At 52.0% G+C, this 15876-nt stretch overlaps 1 protein-coding gene across 5 annotated transcripts; it reads left to right on the forward strand.

Annotated features, from left to right (window-relative positions):
* Positions 1-410: 410 nt before the first annotated feature.
* ABCF1 (ATP binding cassette subfamily F member 1) lies at positions 411-15217 on the forward strand. 5 transcript variants are annotated; one of them, XM_069487673.1, is made up of 25 exons: positions 411-513; positions 5247-5293; positions 5521-5616; positions 5767-5896; positions 6042-6079; positions 6161-6271; positions 7876-7953; positions 8034-8147; positions 8868-8981; positions 9220-9342; positions 9772-9872; positions 9949-10034; positions 10327-10466; positions 10552-10700; positions 11030-11113; positions 11244-11368; positions 11512-11624; positions 11761-11932; positions 12078-12152; positions 12246-12316; positions 13508-13540; positions 13626-13794; positions 13967-14031; positions 14125-14197; positions 14334-15216. In XM_069487673.1, the coding sequence occupies exons 1-25, from the start codon at positions 441-443 to the stop codon at positions 14498-14500; spliced, it is 2547 nt and encodes an 848-aa protein (XP_069343774.1). In that variant the 5' UTR covers positions 411-440; the 3' UTR covers positions 14501-15216. The 5 variants fall into 5 exon arrangements, with proteins under 5 accessions (XP_069343774.1, XP_069343775.1, XP_069343776.1 ...); XM_069487674.1 differs by having other exon boundaries at positions 5770-5896; XM_069487675.1 differs by having other exon boundaries at positions 5521-5610.
* Positions 15218-15876: the final 659 nt, after the last annotated feature.

Here is a 15876-nt window from a genome sequence, read left to right on the forward strand (position 1 = left end):
TGACCAGACAGACGTAAGCGGATGGTAGAAGATAGCATCTGCTTCAAAAAAGAAGTATGCTGTATGCTTCAACTCCTTCGTACTAGTTGTAATTATGATGTTCATTCCTTTAGTCTCGCGGCGTCGCAGGGTCACCGGGTCAGGCTTCGCAGAAGGTCATAAACGCTGCGCGGACGCGACGGGAGCAGGTGGACGCGGGTCTCGCCACGTCATTGAAGGCCACGCCTCCATCGGGCTGCAACCGCGCCCCCGAGATGACGGCTGTGCTCGCACTTGTGCCCCAGGGGTGGGGGCCGGCCCGGGGCGGGGGCGGGGGCGGGCGCGGGGGCGGGGCGGGCGCGGGCGTGCGGGCGCGGAGAGCCCGCCCCTTTCGGGACTCCATGCCGCCGGAAGCGGAAATAGCGCCGGGCGCCGCCGGGGTATCCGTAACTGCCACCGCGATGCCGAAGGGTCCCAAGCAGCAGCCGCCAGAGCCCGAGTGGATCGGGGACGGAGAGAGCACGAGCCCCGCAGGTGAGGTTGGCAGGCAGGGAGGAAACGAAAGAGGAAGAAGAAGAGAGCGAGGAGTGCGCGTGACTCAGGACAGGGTCCTGGGGCGCGAGACGGGCCGGGCCCGTGCGTGGGCTGCTGCGCATGCGTGTCGGGACCCGCGCGGAGTTTGCCTTGGCACGAGTGGGATTGGGGTGGGGGCGACAGGAAAGATACTGGGTGTCGCACGTGACCTTAAGCGGGAGTGGGCAAAAGACGAGGAAGAGCATATGATACCGAGGGAGAGATGGGGAGAGTGAAAGCGTCCTGCTTTCTTCTCTTTTGGACATCCCACCACACAGGAATATAGCGATGTAATCTGTGCCTCCACCTTCCCTCCCCCCTGCGTGCGCACACCTGGGGAGCCTGTGATCCCACTTGCTTCTCGAGAGAGGGTGACTCCGTCATGGGCTCTTCCGTGAGACACCCATCTGACTCAGCGGGAGCAAGAGTGTAGATTTTGGATTTTGGAATGATGATTAAGGTTTACTTAAAAGCAGCGAATGTTTGTTGAGCGCCTGTTTTTAACTAAGCGCTGTGTGTGTGTGTGTGTGTGTGTGTGAGATATAATACACGCTGTGTTTTGGGAGGGGGGAAAACAGCATGCAGACATCCTCCCAGGCTTGCAGGCACTTTAAAGAGGAGAGAAAATGGACACAAATAACAACAGTAGGTGCACAGTGACTAATTTTACAAGCATTTGTTGGATGCTTGCTGTATACCAGGTACTGTGTGAAGGAACTGGAAATGTAGAGACTGAAATAAGCCTCAGTGAGCACCCAGTGCAGTGGAGAGCACAGCATTCACCAGCAGTGGTTGTCAGGGTGTGAATGTCCTTGAGAATGCTGTGGGACTGTAGGAGGGAGGAGCAGCATGTACTTCATCCTTGAAGGAGCAGTATGAGTTAGCAAGGGAGACACATTCCAAGCCGAAGAAGTTTGTGCAAAGGTAGAGACGTAGGTGAGCCTGGCTGGTCCCGCTAGAGCCTGGTGACTAGTGTGATGGGCTTGGAAAGATGTGCAGGAGACAGATAATGAAAGACTTTATATGCCATTCCAAGGAGTTTAATCCTAAAAACATTAAGAGGGAGGACCCACAGAAATGCACAGGAATGATATGATCATTTGATCGGGAAAACACTGAGCAGTGGAGAATGGCCTTGAATTGGTCAAGATGGAGGCAGGGAGACCATTTAGGAGGCAGCAGTGATCCAGAGGAGAAGTGATAAGGGAATAAGCCAAGACAGTGAAGACTAAAGCGTCACTAAAGAGCTGGCGTTGCCTGGAACTGGGCACTGACTAAGTAAAGGGAGAAGAATTAAGGATGACACTCACTTAAGTAACTCAGTGGGTAAGTGGGTAGTAGACCATTCATTGAAAGTGGTATCGGCTGTAGGGTGGAAAGTAGGAAGAGATACGGTCAGTTTTTAAATGCTGAGTTGGAGGCCGGGCGAGGTGGCTCACGCCTGTAATTCTAGCACTCTGGGAGGCCGAGGCGGGTGGATCGTTTGAGCTCAGGAGTTCAAGACCAGCCTGAGCAAGAGCCAGACCTCGTCTCTACTAGAAAAATAAATGAGGTGGACAACGAAAAATATATAGAAAAAATTAGCCGGGCACGGTGGCGTGTGCCTATAGTCCCAGCTACCCAGGAGGCTGAGGCAGGAGGATTGCTTGAGCCCAGGTGTTTGAGGTTGCTGTGAGCTAGGCTGATGCCACAGCACTCTAGCCTGGGCAACAGAGTGAGACTCTGTCTCTAAATCAGTAAATGAATGAATGCTGAGTTGGAGATTTCTAAAGAATTTCTAAGAGGGGATGACAAGGAGTTTGTTTAGTGGCTGTAGAGAGAGAGATCTACACTAGGAATGAAGATACATGTGTTGGATCTGGACGAGTCCCTTGGAGAGTGTATGCAGATTGAAGTAAAAAGAAGGTGGAAGGCGGAAACCCAAAAGAACCTCAACAGTAAAGGGAAGGAGACGGAGGTGATGAGATTGAGAAAGACAGGCAGCCAGAGAAACTGGAGGCGAGCCAGCAGCAAGCAGGACCCCAAGTCCAGTAATGGCAGGAGAAGAGAAAAAGAAGGCTGTGGAGGTAGACAGTGGGGATGCTGCAGAGAAATTAAGCAAAATGAGGATCAAAAAATACTTTCTGGGTTGAGGAACTAAGGAGTTGGTGGCAACTTTGGCAAACGTAGCCTCCATTAGGAGATTATACCCAGATCAGATTGTTGTATGTTTAAAAAAGAACGGGAAATGAAGAAGTGGAGAGTGGAGCTAGTGTGAGTTACTCTTTAGAGACTCAGTAAAGACAAGGATAGGCCAGGCGCGGTGGCTCACGCCTGTAATCCTAGCACTCTGGGAGGCCGAGGCAGGTGGATCGCTCGAGGTCAGGAGTTCGAGACCAGTCTGAGCAAGAGCGAGACCCTGTCTCTACTAAAAATAGAAAGAAATTACCTGGACAACTAAAAATATATATAGAAAAAATTAGCCGGGCCTGGTAGTGCACACCTGTAGTCCCAGCTACTTGGGAGGCTGAGGCAGGAAGATCGCTTGAGCCCAGGAGTGTGAGGTTGCTGTAAGCTAGGCTGATGCCACGGCACTCACTCTAGCCCGGGTAACAGAGTGAGACTCTGTCTCAAAAAAAAAAAAAAAAGACAAGGATAGAAAACAGCAGTGGAGGGCGGGGTGTGGTGTATGGTTAAGGAAAGTTTTCTTTGAAGGAGAAGCTTAAGCAATATACTAATACTAAGATGGAAGAGATTAGAGAAGGAGAGATTGAAAACACAGTATAGCCATAGCCTTACTTAACCTTTTCAGTTCCTTGGGGATTATGCTTTTCTCACAGTTGAACCTGTGTACAGACTTATACTCTCCCTCTGGTCAGGTCAGGTGGATCAGAGTGGTGTTTAAAGTACAGAAGAGATTTAAAAGGAGGAGAGATGGTATGGTTGTTGGTCTTTGGGGAGAAATTAGTGTCTGGGATGAGTCACTCCTCAGTGTTGTCAAGGTGATCATGTCATTCCTTCTCATGCACTTCAGTGGGTCCTCCCTTGTAATGTCTTTAGGGTTAAACTCCTTGGAACAGCATAGAAAGCCTTTTAGTTGCACGTCTTTCCAACTCCATCACACTAGTCACCCGGTACTGGCTCAGACTTTGCAATGTGTTCTGGATGGAGGTCACAGATTAAGCAGAGACACATAAGCATGCCTGGGGCTTAGTCAAGGATCAGGAAGAAGCCAGTGTCCAGAACAGAGGTGTGGGTAGGGAAAAAGAAAAGACAGGAAAGGGAACTTTTAGTTTGTGACGTCCTAAATTATAAGGATTGTCCTTCGTTAGCTCCAATTTTTTGGCACAGTAGGTGCTGTATAAAATCCTGAATGAATGCTTACTGTGGAATGCATGGAATTGTGATCTAAGAATACTTGAAGTAGTAGATAGCAAGACACCATCAATTTTTTTTTTTTCTAAAGTTAAATGATTTTGGGGGCAGAATTACATAGTAGTGTATGACAGGGACAGTGGTGGATGGGCCTGGCCATGAAGAGAAGTCATGGGGCTGCTGGCGGCCGCCCCGGTGGCTGGCGGGGCAGGGGGAGGGAGTTAGACACAGTCACCTGCCTTGAGGGAAGCAGGGATGGACAGAGGGAGGACTGGGATTTGTTCAGTCAGTGAACTTACCGGCTTCCCACTTTGCTCCTTGGGAGCACAAGCCAAAGGGTTTCTGAGGTCACTCTCTAGGATGAAAGACTGGCACACAGACGGGTAAATATGCACAACATGATTGGTGCGATGACGTTTGAGCAGAGCAGGTGGGGCACAGACCCGGTGTTTACTGCCTGGCCAGATAACTCTGTTTGCATGGCCTGTAGGTTTTACAAACAGCGCATCCCAAACTGGATTCATAATATCCTCTTTCTCCCCTTCCCCGTGCAGCAGGGGGGGGGGGGGAGGGTCCTCCTCCTCCGCTATCTTCTGAATTAATAAGTGCTACCACTAGCCCAACTGACTTTGCCAGCTAAAAACATAGGAGTCATCTCTGAGTGCTCTTGTTTATTTCCCACCTTTTCCCCCACCCTGTGAATTCTGCTTGTCTCCCTCCCCTTGCCAGCACCCTAGACCAAGCCCTGTTGTCTCTTCCCAACTACTCCGATGGCCTCCCGACAGATTTCCCACGATACTTACTTCCTCCCATCCTTGCTGCTCTCTGAAACCAGAGCGGGACTCTAAAGTGTGAGGGTGATCATACCGATAAAGCCCCCATCCCTTAACCTGATCACAGAGCCCTCGCTCCAGCCTTGCTGTGCACCACTCTGCCCGGCAGTCCCTGAGCCTCGCCATGCCGACCCTTCCTCGTTTCTCTGTGTGTGCTTTCTCACAGCTGGATCTGTGCGCAGCACCACAACCGCACAGAAAAATCTCTCTTCGTAAAGCCTATAAGCTCCAGAAGAAACCACAGTTGTCTTGCTCACTGTGGTATCCCCTACACTAGCACAATAGCTGACACATGGGAGCTGTTTCGTAAATCAGTATTGGATGAATGAATGGAGATACAGGAATGATTCTTTCTGCAGGAGTTGTGGGACAGTGCAAATGTCTAGGAAATGAGAGTTGAGCTAGAAAAATAGCAAAATAGGATAGAAGTCTCAGCTCTCTGCAGGGGTAATCAGACTGCTTTGGAATTTGTAGACAAACATTCATAATGTCCGCTTAACCTTCTAGACAAAGTGGTGAAGAAAGGAAAGAAGGACAAGAAGACCAAAAAGACGGTGAGAAAATGAGGGCTGAGGATGAGAAACGAGTGTGGGTGTTTTTAAGCAAAATAAATGGCCATGTGAAAGGGGTGGGAGGTCCCAGGGAGGAGCCAAGATCTTGTCCAGAGAGCAGGAGAGGCCAGGGTGGAATGCCGGGCCAGCAGGCCTCTGTGTGTGGCAGAAACGAAACGGCTTGGTTGGTCTTGGAGCCGTATTTACCTATATCAGAACTCGCCTTATAGTTCTTTGAAGAGCTGGCAGTAGAAGACAAACAGGCTGGCGAGGAAGAGAAAGCGCTCAAGGAGAAGGAGCAGCAGCAGCAGCAGCAGCAGGTACAAGTGCCCTGCAGCCCACCAATCCTGGGAAGCCTCTGGGGCCCACAACCCCTCTCCAGCCTGTGTTGGTTCACTCAGATGATGGGGAACTTTCTGTGGCACAGAAATACAGCAGGCACCTGGGTTTCATACTCTCACTCTTTTTCCTTTCAGCAGCAAAAAAAGAAGCGAGACACCCGAAAAGGCCGGCGAAAGAAGGATGTGGACGATGATGGCGAGGAGAAAGAGCTCATGGAGCGCCTTAAGAAGCTGTCGGTGCCAGCCAGCGATGAGGAGGACGAGGGTGAGTAACCCGAGGGGAATGGCTACCAGAATCCACGAGTCACGAAGAGTGATGCCTCATGCCCTGATCTTTGCGTTGCATAGAAGTGCAGAGCCAGGCACTGTAACTCTCTTTCCAAGCTCTTCTTTTCTCGTTGTCATTTCAGTGCCTGCCCCGGTAGCCCGAGCGGGGAAGAAGACCAAGGTGAGCCCTCTGCATGGTAAACAGACACCAAGGGCACAGCCTTGACTGTCTGCTGACTTCCATGGTCCTTTCGTTCTCTAGGGTGGTAATGTTTTTGCAGCCCTGATTCAGGATCAGAGTGAGGAAGAGGAGGAGGAGGAAGAAAAACATCCCCCTAAGCCTGCCAAGCCAGAGAAGAATCGGATCAATAAGGTGAAAGTGGTGGCTTGATTGGTCACTCCTACCTCATTTAGCACCTGCCGGCCGTGGTGTGGCAATTTCCTGCTTTTAAACTAGCTGTTCCAGGTCTTTCTTGGCTTTTGATATCCCAATCATCTTGTAAAAATATGAACTCTCTTCATTGCTCAGAAATCTACAGTGATTCTCCTTTATTGTTTTTATTTTTTACTTATTTATTTATTTATTTATTTTGAGACAGAGTCTCACTTTGTTGCCCGGGCTACAGTGAGTGCCATGGCATCAGCCTAGCTCACAGCAACCTCAAACTCCTGGGTTTAAGCAATCCTACTGCCTCAGCCTCCCGAGTAGCTGGGACTACAGGCATGCGCCACCATGCCCGGCTAACTTTTTCTCTATATATATTTTAGTTGGCCAGATAATTTCTTTCTATTTTTAGTAGAGATGGGATCTCGCTCTTGCTCAGGCTGGTCTCGAATTCCTGAGCTCAAACAATCCACCCGCCTCGGCCTCCCAGAGTGCTAGGATTGCAGGCGTGAGCCACCGCGCCCGGCCCGTGATTCTCCTTTAAACTCAAAGTCTAAAACAAAAGCCCTCAGGTTCTTGCTCTTCCACTTGGGACTCTGCCGTGTATATGTCTCAGACCAGCCTGATCACCTCTTGGCATCCCGTTTGACTGTGTTCCTAGTGAAGCCTTTGTTCTTTGTGTTCCTACTTCCCTCTTCCCTCCTTCTCCAAGCCCTTGTCCATGACCTCTTCTCAGCATTTGCCCTCTCAAGCCCTCCTTAATGCCCCAGTCAGTTGGCTAAAGAAAAAAAAACAAGCCCTCCAGTGCTAGTGCCCTACCCACAGTGTGCACTCGCCTGACTCACAGTCCCTTAGTTTTGCTGATGTTCTCCAGCTGTCTTTTTACTGTCTGGTCTCAAGCTGGAGGATAAGGTTTTTCTGGGTCTCATTTTTACCCAGCAGCACTCAGTGTAGAAAGTTCCATGACTATTTTTCTACTTTACAGTAGTGCGAAAGCCATACTCATTCATTCATATGCTTCTTGACTTATGATGGGGTTATGTCCAGATAAACTCATCATTAAGTTGAAACTTTCAAAAGTCCAAAATGCAGGCCGGGCGCAGTGGCTCACGCCTGTAATCCTAGCACTCTGGGAGGCCGGGGCAGGAGGATTGCTCAAGGTCAGGAGTTCGAGACCAGCCTGAGCAACAGTGAGACCCGTCTCTACTAAAAAAAATTAGAAATTAGCCGGACAACTAAAAATATATAGAAAAAATTAGCCGGGCATGGTGATGCTTGCCTGTAGTCCCAGCTACTCGGGAGGCTGAGGCAGTAGGATTGTTTGAGCCCAGGAGTTTGAAGTTGCTATGAGCTAGGCTGATGCCATATCACTCTAGCCCTGGCAACAAAACCAGACTCTGTCTCCACCAAAAAAAAAAAGAAAAGTCCAAAATGCACTTTTGACTTAAGGTATTTTCAACTTACTGTGGTTTATTGGGATGTAACCCCATCATAAATTGAGGACCATCTGTATAGTTAACACAGTAGACTCCGAAAGAAATGCTTATAAAGCAGCGAGGTAGCAAATTAATTTTTGTGTTTATCTCCTCCAGGCTGTATCTGAGGAACAGCAGCAGCCCGGGCTCAAGGGCAGACAGGCACGGGAAGAGAAGTCGAGAGGGAAGGCCAAGGTGCGAGACGGACAAGCAGGAGGGGGAGTTTTGAGTCTCAGGCCTGAAAGCATTTCACCCAGTTGTCTTTTCTCTGTTAGCCTCAGAGTAAATTTGCTGCTCTGGCCAATGAAGAAGAGGATGAAGAAGAAGAAATAATAAAAGAAAAGGAGCCTCCCAAACAAGGGAAAGAGAATGCCAGGAAGGCAGAGCGGGTGTGTATTTTGACCCTGGGGGCGGTGGGGCAAAGGGCCGGGCTCTGTGGCTCTTTGGGAGAGCCGGGATCTGGGCCATTGTTACCATCCACAGCCGGGGTTGGCAGACTTTTTCTATAAAGGGCTCTGTGGTAAATATTTTTAGCTTTGTAAGTCATATACAATCTCTGTCACATATTTTTTTTTTAACAATGCTTTGAAAATGCAAAAACCATTTAGTTCACGGGACATATTTAAAAAGGCGTCAGGTCAGATTTGGGCCATGGCCATAGTTTGCAATACCTGCTCCAGAGAGGAAAGCGCCCTGGAGATTAAGAGTCTTCATTGGCTGTCCCTCAGGGCTCCCTCATCTTTTCTTTGCGTGTTAACATGGAAACCACAGAAACTCATTTGATACAAATGAAACTCTTTTGAAATTCAGTTTGCATGTAACCATCCGTTATGTTGTGTTGGAAATTATGTTTAAAGGGACATGTACGTTGTTACATTCCATACATACATACTCATACCATCTGTCTTATGCCCTTCCTGGCGGCTGCAGTTGGTAAAAGACTGCGAGGAGACCGGGCTGGGGATGAGAATGAGAGAGGATCCCGAGGTATTTTAGGGTTCTGGGTGGAAAAGGGAAAGAGCTGGCTGATGACTGTGGGGGTGGAGGGATTATATGAACTCTGAGTTCTAGAAGGGAGCCCTAATGTTTCTCATGCCTGGTTCTCACAGGGTTCAGAGGAAGAAGTTGAAGCTGGCGAGCAAGAGGAGGAGGAAGGAGAGTCTAAGGCAGATGATCCCTATGCTCACCTAAGCAAAAAGGAGAAGAAAAAGCTGAAGAAACAGGTAAGACTTTGGTTCTTCATGGTCAAATGTAAGGGGATTTTTCATATGTCAGCTAGGGGACGTGATTGGTGGGGGAAGGAGAGCTTTGGGGGCTACTCCAAGTCAGACTGTTGGGGTAAGGAAAGAATTACGTTCTGTGGACCTGAATTACGTCCTGATGTCTGATGACACGGGCTGTGTCACGGTGTTGGGAACCGGGAGACTATGGCTTCAAACGCAGTGTATTCTTTCTTCTTAGATGGAGTATGAGCGCCAGGTGGCTTCATTAAAAGCAGCCAATGCTGCTGAAAATGACTTCTCCGTGTCCCAGGCAGAGGTGTCCTCTCGCCAAGCCATGTTAGAAAATGCATCTGACATCAAGGTAAGGTCTGAAGGGCCCCTCGACCTGCTCCGCCAGGGAAGAGCTAGTTTGCTCGTCTCCCCTGAGGCTGTGACAGCCAAGGAAGCAGGGCATGATGGGTTAGTCACTGGGAAGAAAAGTTAGAGTTATTTTCCACACCATGAGATCTTTCAACTCGAGCAAGAAGATAGAAAAACCAGTAGAAGTAGAGGGGTGCACCCTCGGAGGGAAATAGGGCAGGGCAGGCTGGGCTGGCTAGGGCGTGGGAGGCTCCCGTTAGAGGCCAGGGACAGGGAAGGGGCCTGGCTCTGGCCAAAGGAAGGGCTTATGCTGGAGGGATCGGTTTGTCAGAGGCTTCCCTACAGGGAGAAAGTTGCAGCTCCTGTCCCAAAGAGAGAATTCTCATGTGCTTGTCACTTCCCTCTGTCACTGCTTCCCTGATGGCTGCAGCTGGAGAAGTTCAGCATCTCGGCCCACGGCAAGGAGCTATTCGTCAATGCGGACCTGTATATTGTCGCCGGCCGCCGCTATGGGCTGGTGGGACCCAATGGGTGAGGCGAGGAGGGGGCTGGCGGGAGCAGAGGGGATTCTCGGTGGTGGGCTGGTCCTGATGGCTCTCATCCCCAGCAAGGGCAAGACCACGCTGCTCAAGCACATCGCCAACCGAGCGCTGAGCATCCCCCCCAACATCGACGTGCTGCTGTGTGAGCAGGGTGAGGCCGGCGGGCGGCACCGGGGCTGGGCGGGCGGGCGGTTGGGGTGGCAGAGCCAGCCAAGGATGGCAGGAATCGCGCTGACAGAGCTGAAGAGGCTGCGGGGAGAGGCGGGACTGGGAAAGGGGTGCCGAGCAAGGGGAGGGAGAGTCACTGAGGGACTTGGGAACGTTTGATTTGGAACACATGCGAAGAGCTGGGCAGGATTAGGCAAACCAGAAATGGCACTTACGGGAAGGACGGATGGGACTGTCAGCCATTGAGGCTCCCTAACTGTTCTCCCCTGCCCCAGAGGTGGTGGCGGATGAGACACCAGCCGTGCAGGCTGTTCTTCGAGCCGACACCAAGCGATTGAAGCTGCTGGAAGAGGAGCGTCGGCTTCAGGGACAGCTGGAACAGGGGGATGACACAGCTGCCGAGAGGCTAGAGAAGGTAGAGGAGATGGCGCAGGGGACACAGGTAAGACTCGGGGGTTCTCGGGGCCCTTGAACATGTGTCCTCTTCTCCCTCCTCCCAGGTGTATGAGGAATTGCGGGCCACCGGGGCGGCAGCTGCAGAGGCCAAAGCACGGCGGATCCTGGCCGGTCTGGGCTTCGACCCTGAAATGCAGAGTCGGCCCACACAGAAGTTCTCGGGGGGCTGGCGCATGCGTGTCTCTCTGGCCAGGTGGGCCATCCACATCACCACCCTCCCTTCCAGCCTTGATCACCAGGGCCCTTTTCCTTCTCCCCATTCTGCCAAGGCCAGTAGGGAAGTTCAAGGCCGGCTTCTCCCTCCTCATTATCCGTGTCATGAGCATTCGAGGTCTTTCTCCGTTTCTGTCCCTCCCCGGGGGAATATGTTCTCATGAACATATCCTGCCCAGGGGCTTCTCTGAGGGGAGGCTGGGAAGGAGTTTTCCTAGTCGCAGGCTCTCCCTGTCAGAGGCTCCTCTGTGGTTCCCCGAGGAAGGATCTTCCTTTCCCTGACGCCGCGCTCTGCCGCCTGCCTTCCAGGGCACTGTTCATGGAGCCCACGCTGCTGATGCTGGACGAGCCCACGAACCACCTGGACCTCAACGCCGTCATCTGGCTCAATAAGTGCGTTGCCCTTGATCACGGCGTTGGCATCATTCATTCCCTTCCCCTTCCCTCCCTGCCCCATCGTCCGTCTGCTTCCCTGACTGCACCTGGCCATTATGACACTCGCGCACTCTTCTCTGACACCCAGCTACCTCCAGGGCTGGCGGAAGACCTTGCTTATCGTGTCCCACGACCAGGGCTTCCTGGATGACGTCTGCACTGACATCATCCATCTGGACGCCCAGCGGCTCCATTACTACAGGGGCAATTACAGTAAGGAGGACGGCGTGTGGTGGAGGGAAGAGATGAGCCTCAGAAAGAGGCCTGGAAGGGCCGGAGGGTCCATGTGGGTATTTAGATGAGCTAGATCTCGTCAGGATTCAGACAGCGACGCCCATCCTGTTGTTCTGCCCCAGTGACCTTCAAGAAGATGTACCAGCAGAAGCAGAAGGAGCTGCTGAAGCAGTACGAGAAGCAGGAGAAAAAGCTGAAGGAGCTGAAGGCGGGGGGCAAGTCCACCAAGCAGGCGGTGAGCGCCTGGGGCTTCCTGGGCGGGGGCTGCTCCTCTCTCATGGCAGTGGAGGAAAAGGGGGCCCTGGGGACAGCCGACGCTTTAAGGAATGCCGTGCAGGGTGTGCATTTCTCCCTTTCCCCTTCCTCTCTAGGAAAAGCAAACGAAGGAAGCCCTGACTCGAAAGCAGCAGAAATGCCGACGGAAAAACCAGGATGAGGAATCGCAGGAGGCCCCTGAGCTCCTGAAGCGCCCCAAGGAATACACTGTGCGCTTCACCTTCCCCGACCCCCCGCCACTCAGCCCTCCGGTGCTGGGTCTGCACGGTGAGTGCCGCCGGCTCCCAGCGGAAGCACGTGCACCCCAAGCTCTCCACCAAGACTGGGGCCATTCTTCTCCAAGGCCAGGACATCAGGGGGACTTTCGGGGGCACAGAAAAGAATATAAATTGCTTCTTTTCCTGGCTCTCAGGTGTGACATTTGGCTATGAGGGGCAGAAACCGCTCTTTAAGAACCTGGACTTTGGCATCGACATGGACTCCAGGAGTAAGTTGTCAGGTGGCTCAGGGATGTGGGGCAGGGCCACAGCGAGAGGGTCTGAGGACCTCTCGGTCTGACCACCTGTCTTCCTGCTCGCAGTCTGCATCGTGGGCCCCAATGGCGTGGGCAAGAGCACCCTGCTCCTCTTGCTGACCGGCAAGCTGACGCCGGTGAGCCCTGCGACCAAGAAGGGAGAGCGTGCGAGGCGTGAAGGCACAGCTGCTCGCCAGAGACTGGACTCGGGCTTCTCGGCGCTGCAGAGTTACACTCAGAACTCATCTCCCTGAGAGGGCTGTAGAGGAAGAGAAGAGTTTAGATGGGTTGAGGGAGGACAGCCAGGAGAATCGGAGTTGGAATGGGGGCACCTGCATATGTGTTTTGGTTAGACACGAAATATATGTCCTTTGTAGAATGATTAGAAGTTGCCTAAGCCAAGAGAAAAATCTTGATAACCAGTATTAATGTTTTAATGGATAGCTTTCTCCTGTCCTTTGCAAATGTGCATGCAATTTTTTTTTTTTTTTTTTTTTTTTTTTAGCAAAAATGGGCTATCGTTAGAATTTTTGTAGCTAGCTTTTTCTAGATAATGTACATTAACCAGGCTGGGTGCAGGGGCTCATGCCTATAATCCCAGCACTTTGGGATGCCAAGGCAGGAGGCCAGGAGTTCAAGACCAGCATGGGCAACATAGAGAGACCCTGTCTCTAAAAAATGAAAACAAATTAGCCGGGCATGGTGGCACATGCCTGTAGTCCCAGCTGCTTGGGAGGCTGAGGTGAGAGGATTGCTTGAGTCCAGGAGTTGAAGCCACAGTGATCTGTGATTGTGCCACTGCACTCCAGCCTGAGGGACAGAGCGAGACCCTGTCTCTTAAAAATATATATACGTCAACCATTTTTCCATACTTAGAATCATATGTGTTATTTGACCTTTTGTAATACGTTGCCATAGAGTGCTTTAGAAAGGTTGTAGCCATTTCTACTTCCTCCAACAGTGTTGGGTGGGCCATTTTCTCACGCCACAGATTGTAGATCTTTAGAAAGGTGTTATTAGATTGTCCCCCAAAACTTAGCTCCCCACGCAGTGTGCCCGTCGTGAGTCTCACCGTCTGGGAAGTGGGTGTTTCTGACTGTCGCTGGTCTTCCTGCTTGTCTCGTCTCTGCAGCCTTTGTTCTTCTCTCACGCCCCTTTTGCCCCTTACTCTTCTGCTCTGTCATGTGAGGGAGGACGTCCACATTCCTTTTCTCAAACACGCTCATTTCCGGCCCATTTCTGGGGTCTGTCTTCCCTTCGGAAGGTTGGGACACGGAGCTGCAGCCCTCGCCCCGTCCCTACTCTTACCACTTGTGCTTCCCTTGCAGACCCGCGGGGAAATGAGAAAGAACCATCGGCTGGTAAGTTGGCTTTGGGAATTGGGGAGTGAAACACTGATAGAGGAGGTATGACTTTCACTGACCGCCTCCCTCTCCTCTCGGGCAGAAAATTGGCTTCTTCAACCAGCAGTATGCAGAGCAGCTGCACATGGAGGAGACGCCCACCGAATACCTGCAGCGCAGCTTCAACCTGCCCTACCAGGACGCCCGCAAGTGCCTGGGCCGCTTTGGCCTGGAGAGTCATGCCCACACCATCCAGATCTGCAAGCTCTCTGGTACTGCTGGAGGGGGCCGGGAGGGGCCTCCTCCTCACCCTTCATGTCTACAAACCGTACCTGGAGGCAGGAAGGTGGGGGGACCAGGAATGGGGCGGGCTCGGCACAGACACACTGGCCCGGAAACGCAAGGCAGTCGAAGGTGTGAGAACCTCCTTTTCCTTTGCCACAGGTGGTCAGAAAGCCCGAGTTGTGTTTGCGGAGTTGGCCTGTCGGGAGCCTGATGTCCTCATCTTGGTGAGTGAGCTGGGCTGCGGGAGCGGGGGTGGGGTAGCAGCAGTGGAAGTAGGAGGCTCAGCGTTCAGCCTTGGGCTTCCTCCTGCTCCACAGGACGAGCCAACCAATAACCTGGACATAGAGTCCATCGATGCTCTGGGGGAAGCCATCAACGAGTACAAGGGTGGTAAGTCAGCTCGGAGCGGGCCCTTCTCCCCTTGGGTACTGAGCTGTATCGTCCTTTAGGGCTCACTTCTTTCGTGTTCTGATTTTCCTCTTCGTCCTTTCTGCCTGCCCTCTCTTCTTGCCATCTGTCTTCAAAGCTGTGATCGTTGTCAGCCACGACGCGCGACTCATCACGGAAACCAACTGCCAGCTGTGGGTGGTGGAGGAGCAGAGTGTCAGCCAAATCGATGGCGACTTCGAGGACTACAAGCGGGAGGTGTTGGAGGCCCTGGGTGAAGTCATGGTCAACCGACCCCGAGAGTGAGCTTTCCTTCCTGGCAGGCTCCTAAGAGACGAGCTTACGTGGCCTAGAACCCCCGTCGTCTCCCTCTCTCCTCGGAAGACTGCCCTGGTCTGCAGCTGGGCCAGCAGCGACTCAGGCACCTGAAGGCACAAACTTGTCTTGACGTGACCAGGATACCACTTTGATTGCTTCCGTTTCTCTGAAAGACTTGCCTGTCCCACTTTCTTGAGATAACTGAGCTGGCCTTACCCTTGACATCCTCTATCCAGACAGCGGTGACCACTTTCGTTATTGTGGGGCTGCATCCCGCAGGCTTCTGTGGCCTGTTGTCCCCAGACCGTCATCACCCAGAAGCCGCCTGTGGTGCAGCCGGAAGCCTCAAGCCCAGCCCCCGGCCTTCAGTGCTGCAGCTCTTTGCCGGTGTTGCAGCTCGGAGCTGGAGGCCAGTGTCTGAAGCCTGTGCCGTTGCTCAACCCAGGAGTCTCCTGTCTGGCTGGGGACTGGGGGGGCAGGAAAGGAACGCTGCTGAACTTGGATCTCCCTGTCCGAGGGCAAGAAATAAAGGAACGGAGCTGCTGTCGCCGTGTCACTGTGTAGAGGTTCATGGGAGTTGGAACTGTTCTCAGTCTTGATCGGCTGTATTCAGTTCTCTAGCAGCTTTAGTATCTCCTCTTCTGCGCTAACACAAATGGATCTGTTTTGCGGTCTTACTGAACTTAGACAGTGTTGGCTGTGTAAGGATCCTACCTCCCTTCCCCCAACCCTTCAGACAAAAGAGAAAGTGGTTCTCACCTTCCATCTTGCACACACGGGTCGCTCACTGTCCACGCTAACCTCATGAATGAGGAGGTGCTCCACCCTGTGGTCAGGGACCAGGGTTCCGACCCTCTCAGAAAGTACTAAATCAGCCAGCCAGCATGTACAGTACCGTGGGGTATCCAAGAAGGGAAAAGACAAAAGGTCTGCCTTCGTTCACAGTCTAGAGGAGACCTGAAAACCATTGTGAGTGCACAGTGCGATGCAGTTAATCGCCAGATACGTGGGACTCCAGATTCCAAATTGCCACATGTTCAAAGGAGGGAAAGATGATCCAGGCCTTCGTTATCTGGCAGGATCATCTAAGGGTAGACCTTGAAAAATAATGATTTGAGTAATCAGGGAACAGAGAGCCATTTTTCAAAACTAAGAAAAAAACAGATCCAAGGTTGGGAAGGAAGAAAAAGTTATTTGGGAGTTAATGTGGGAATGTGGCCATTTTTCTTAGATTTAGGTTGGGGAGATGGGTTTGGAACATAGAAATGTAAGTGGTTGGTAGCGGTATTAGGTGGGGATGGGGATGGGGCCCACGACTTCTGTGTGGGAATGAGGTAGCTGAATCCTGAACCGGCTAAGGGAGG

The sequence above is a fragment of the Eulemur rufifrons genome, chromosome 15 (assembly GCF_041146395.1).
Source record: "Eulemur rufifrons isolate Redbay chromosome 15, OSU_ERuf_1, whole genome shotgun sequence".
Classification (NCBI taxonomy): domain Eukaryota; kingdom Metazoa; phylum Chordata; class Mammalia; order Primates; family Lemuridae; genus Eulemur; species Eulemur rufifrons.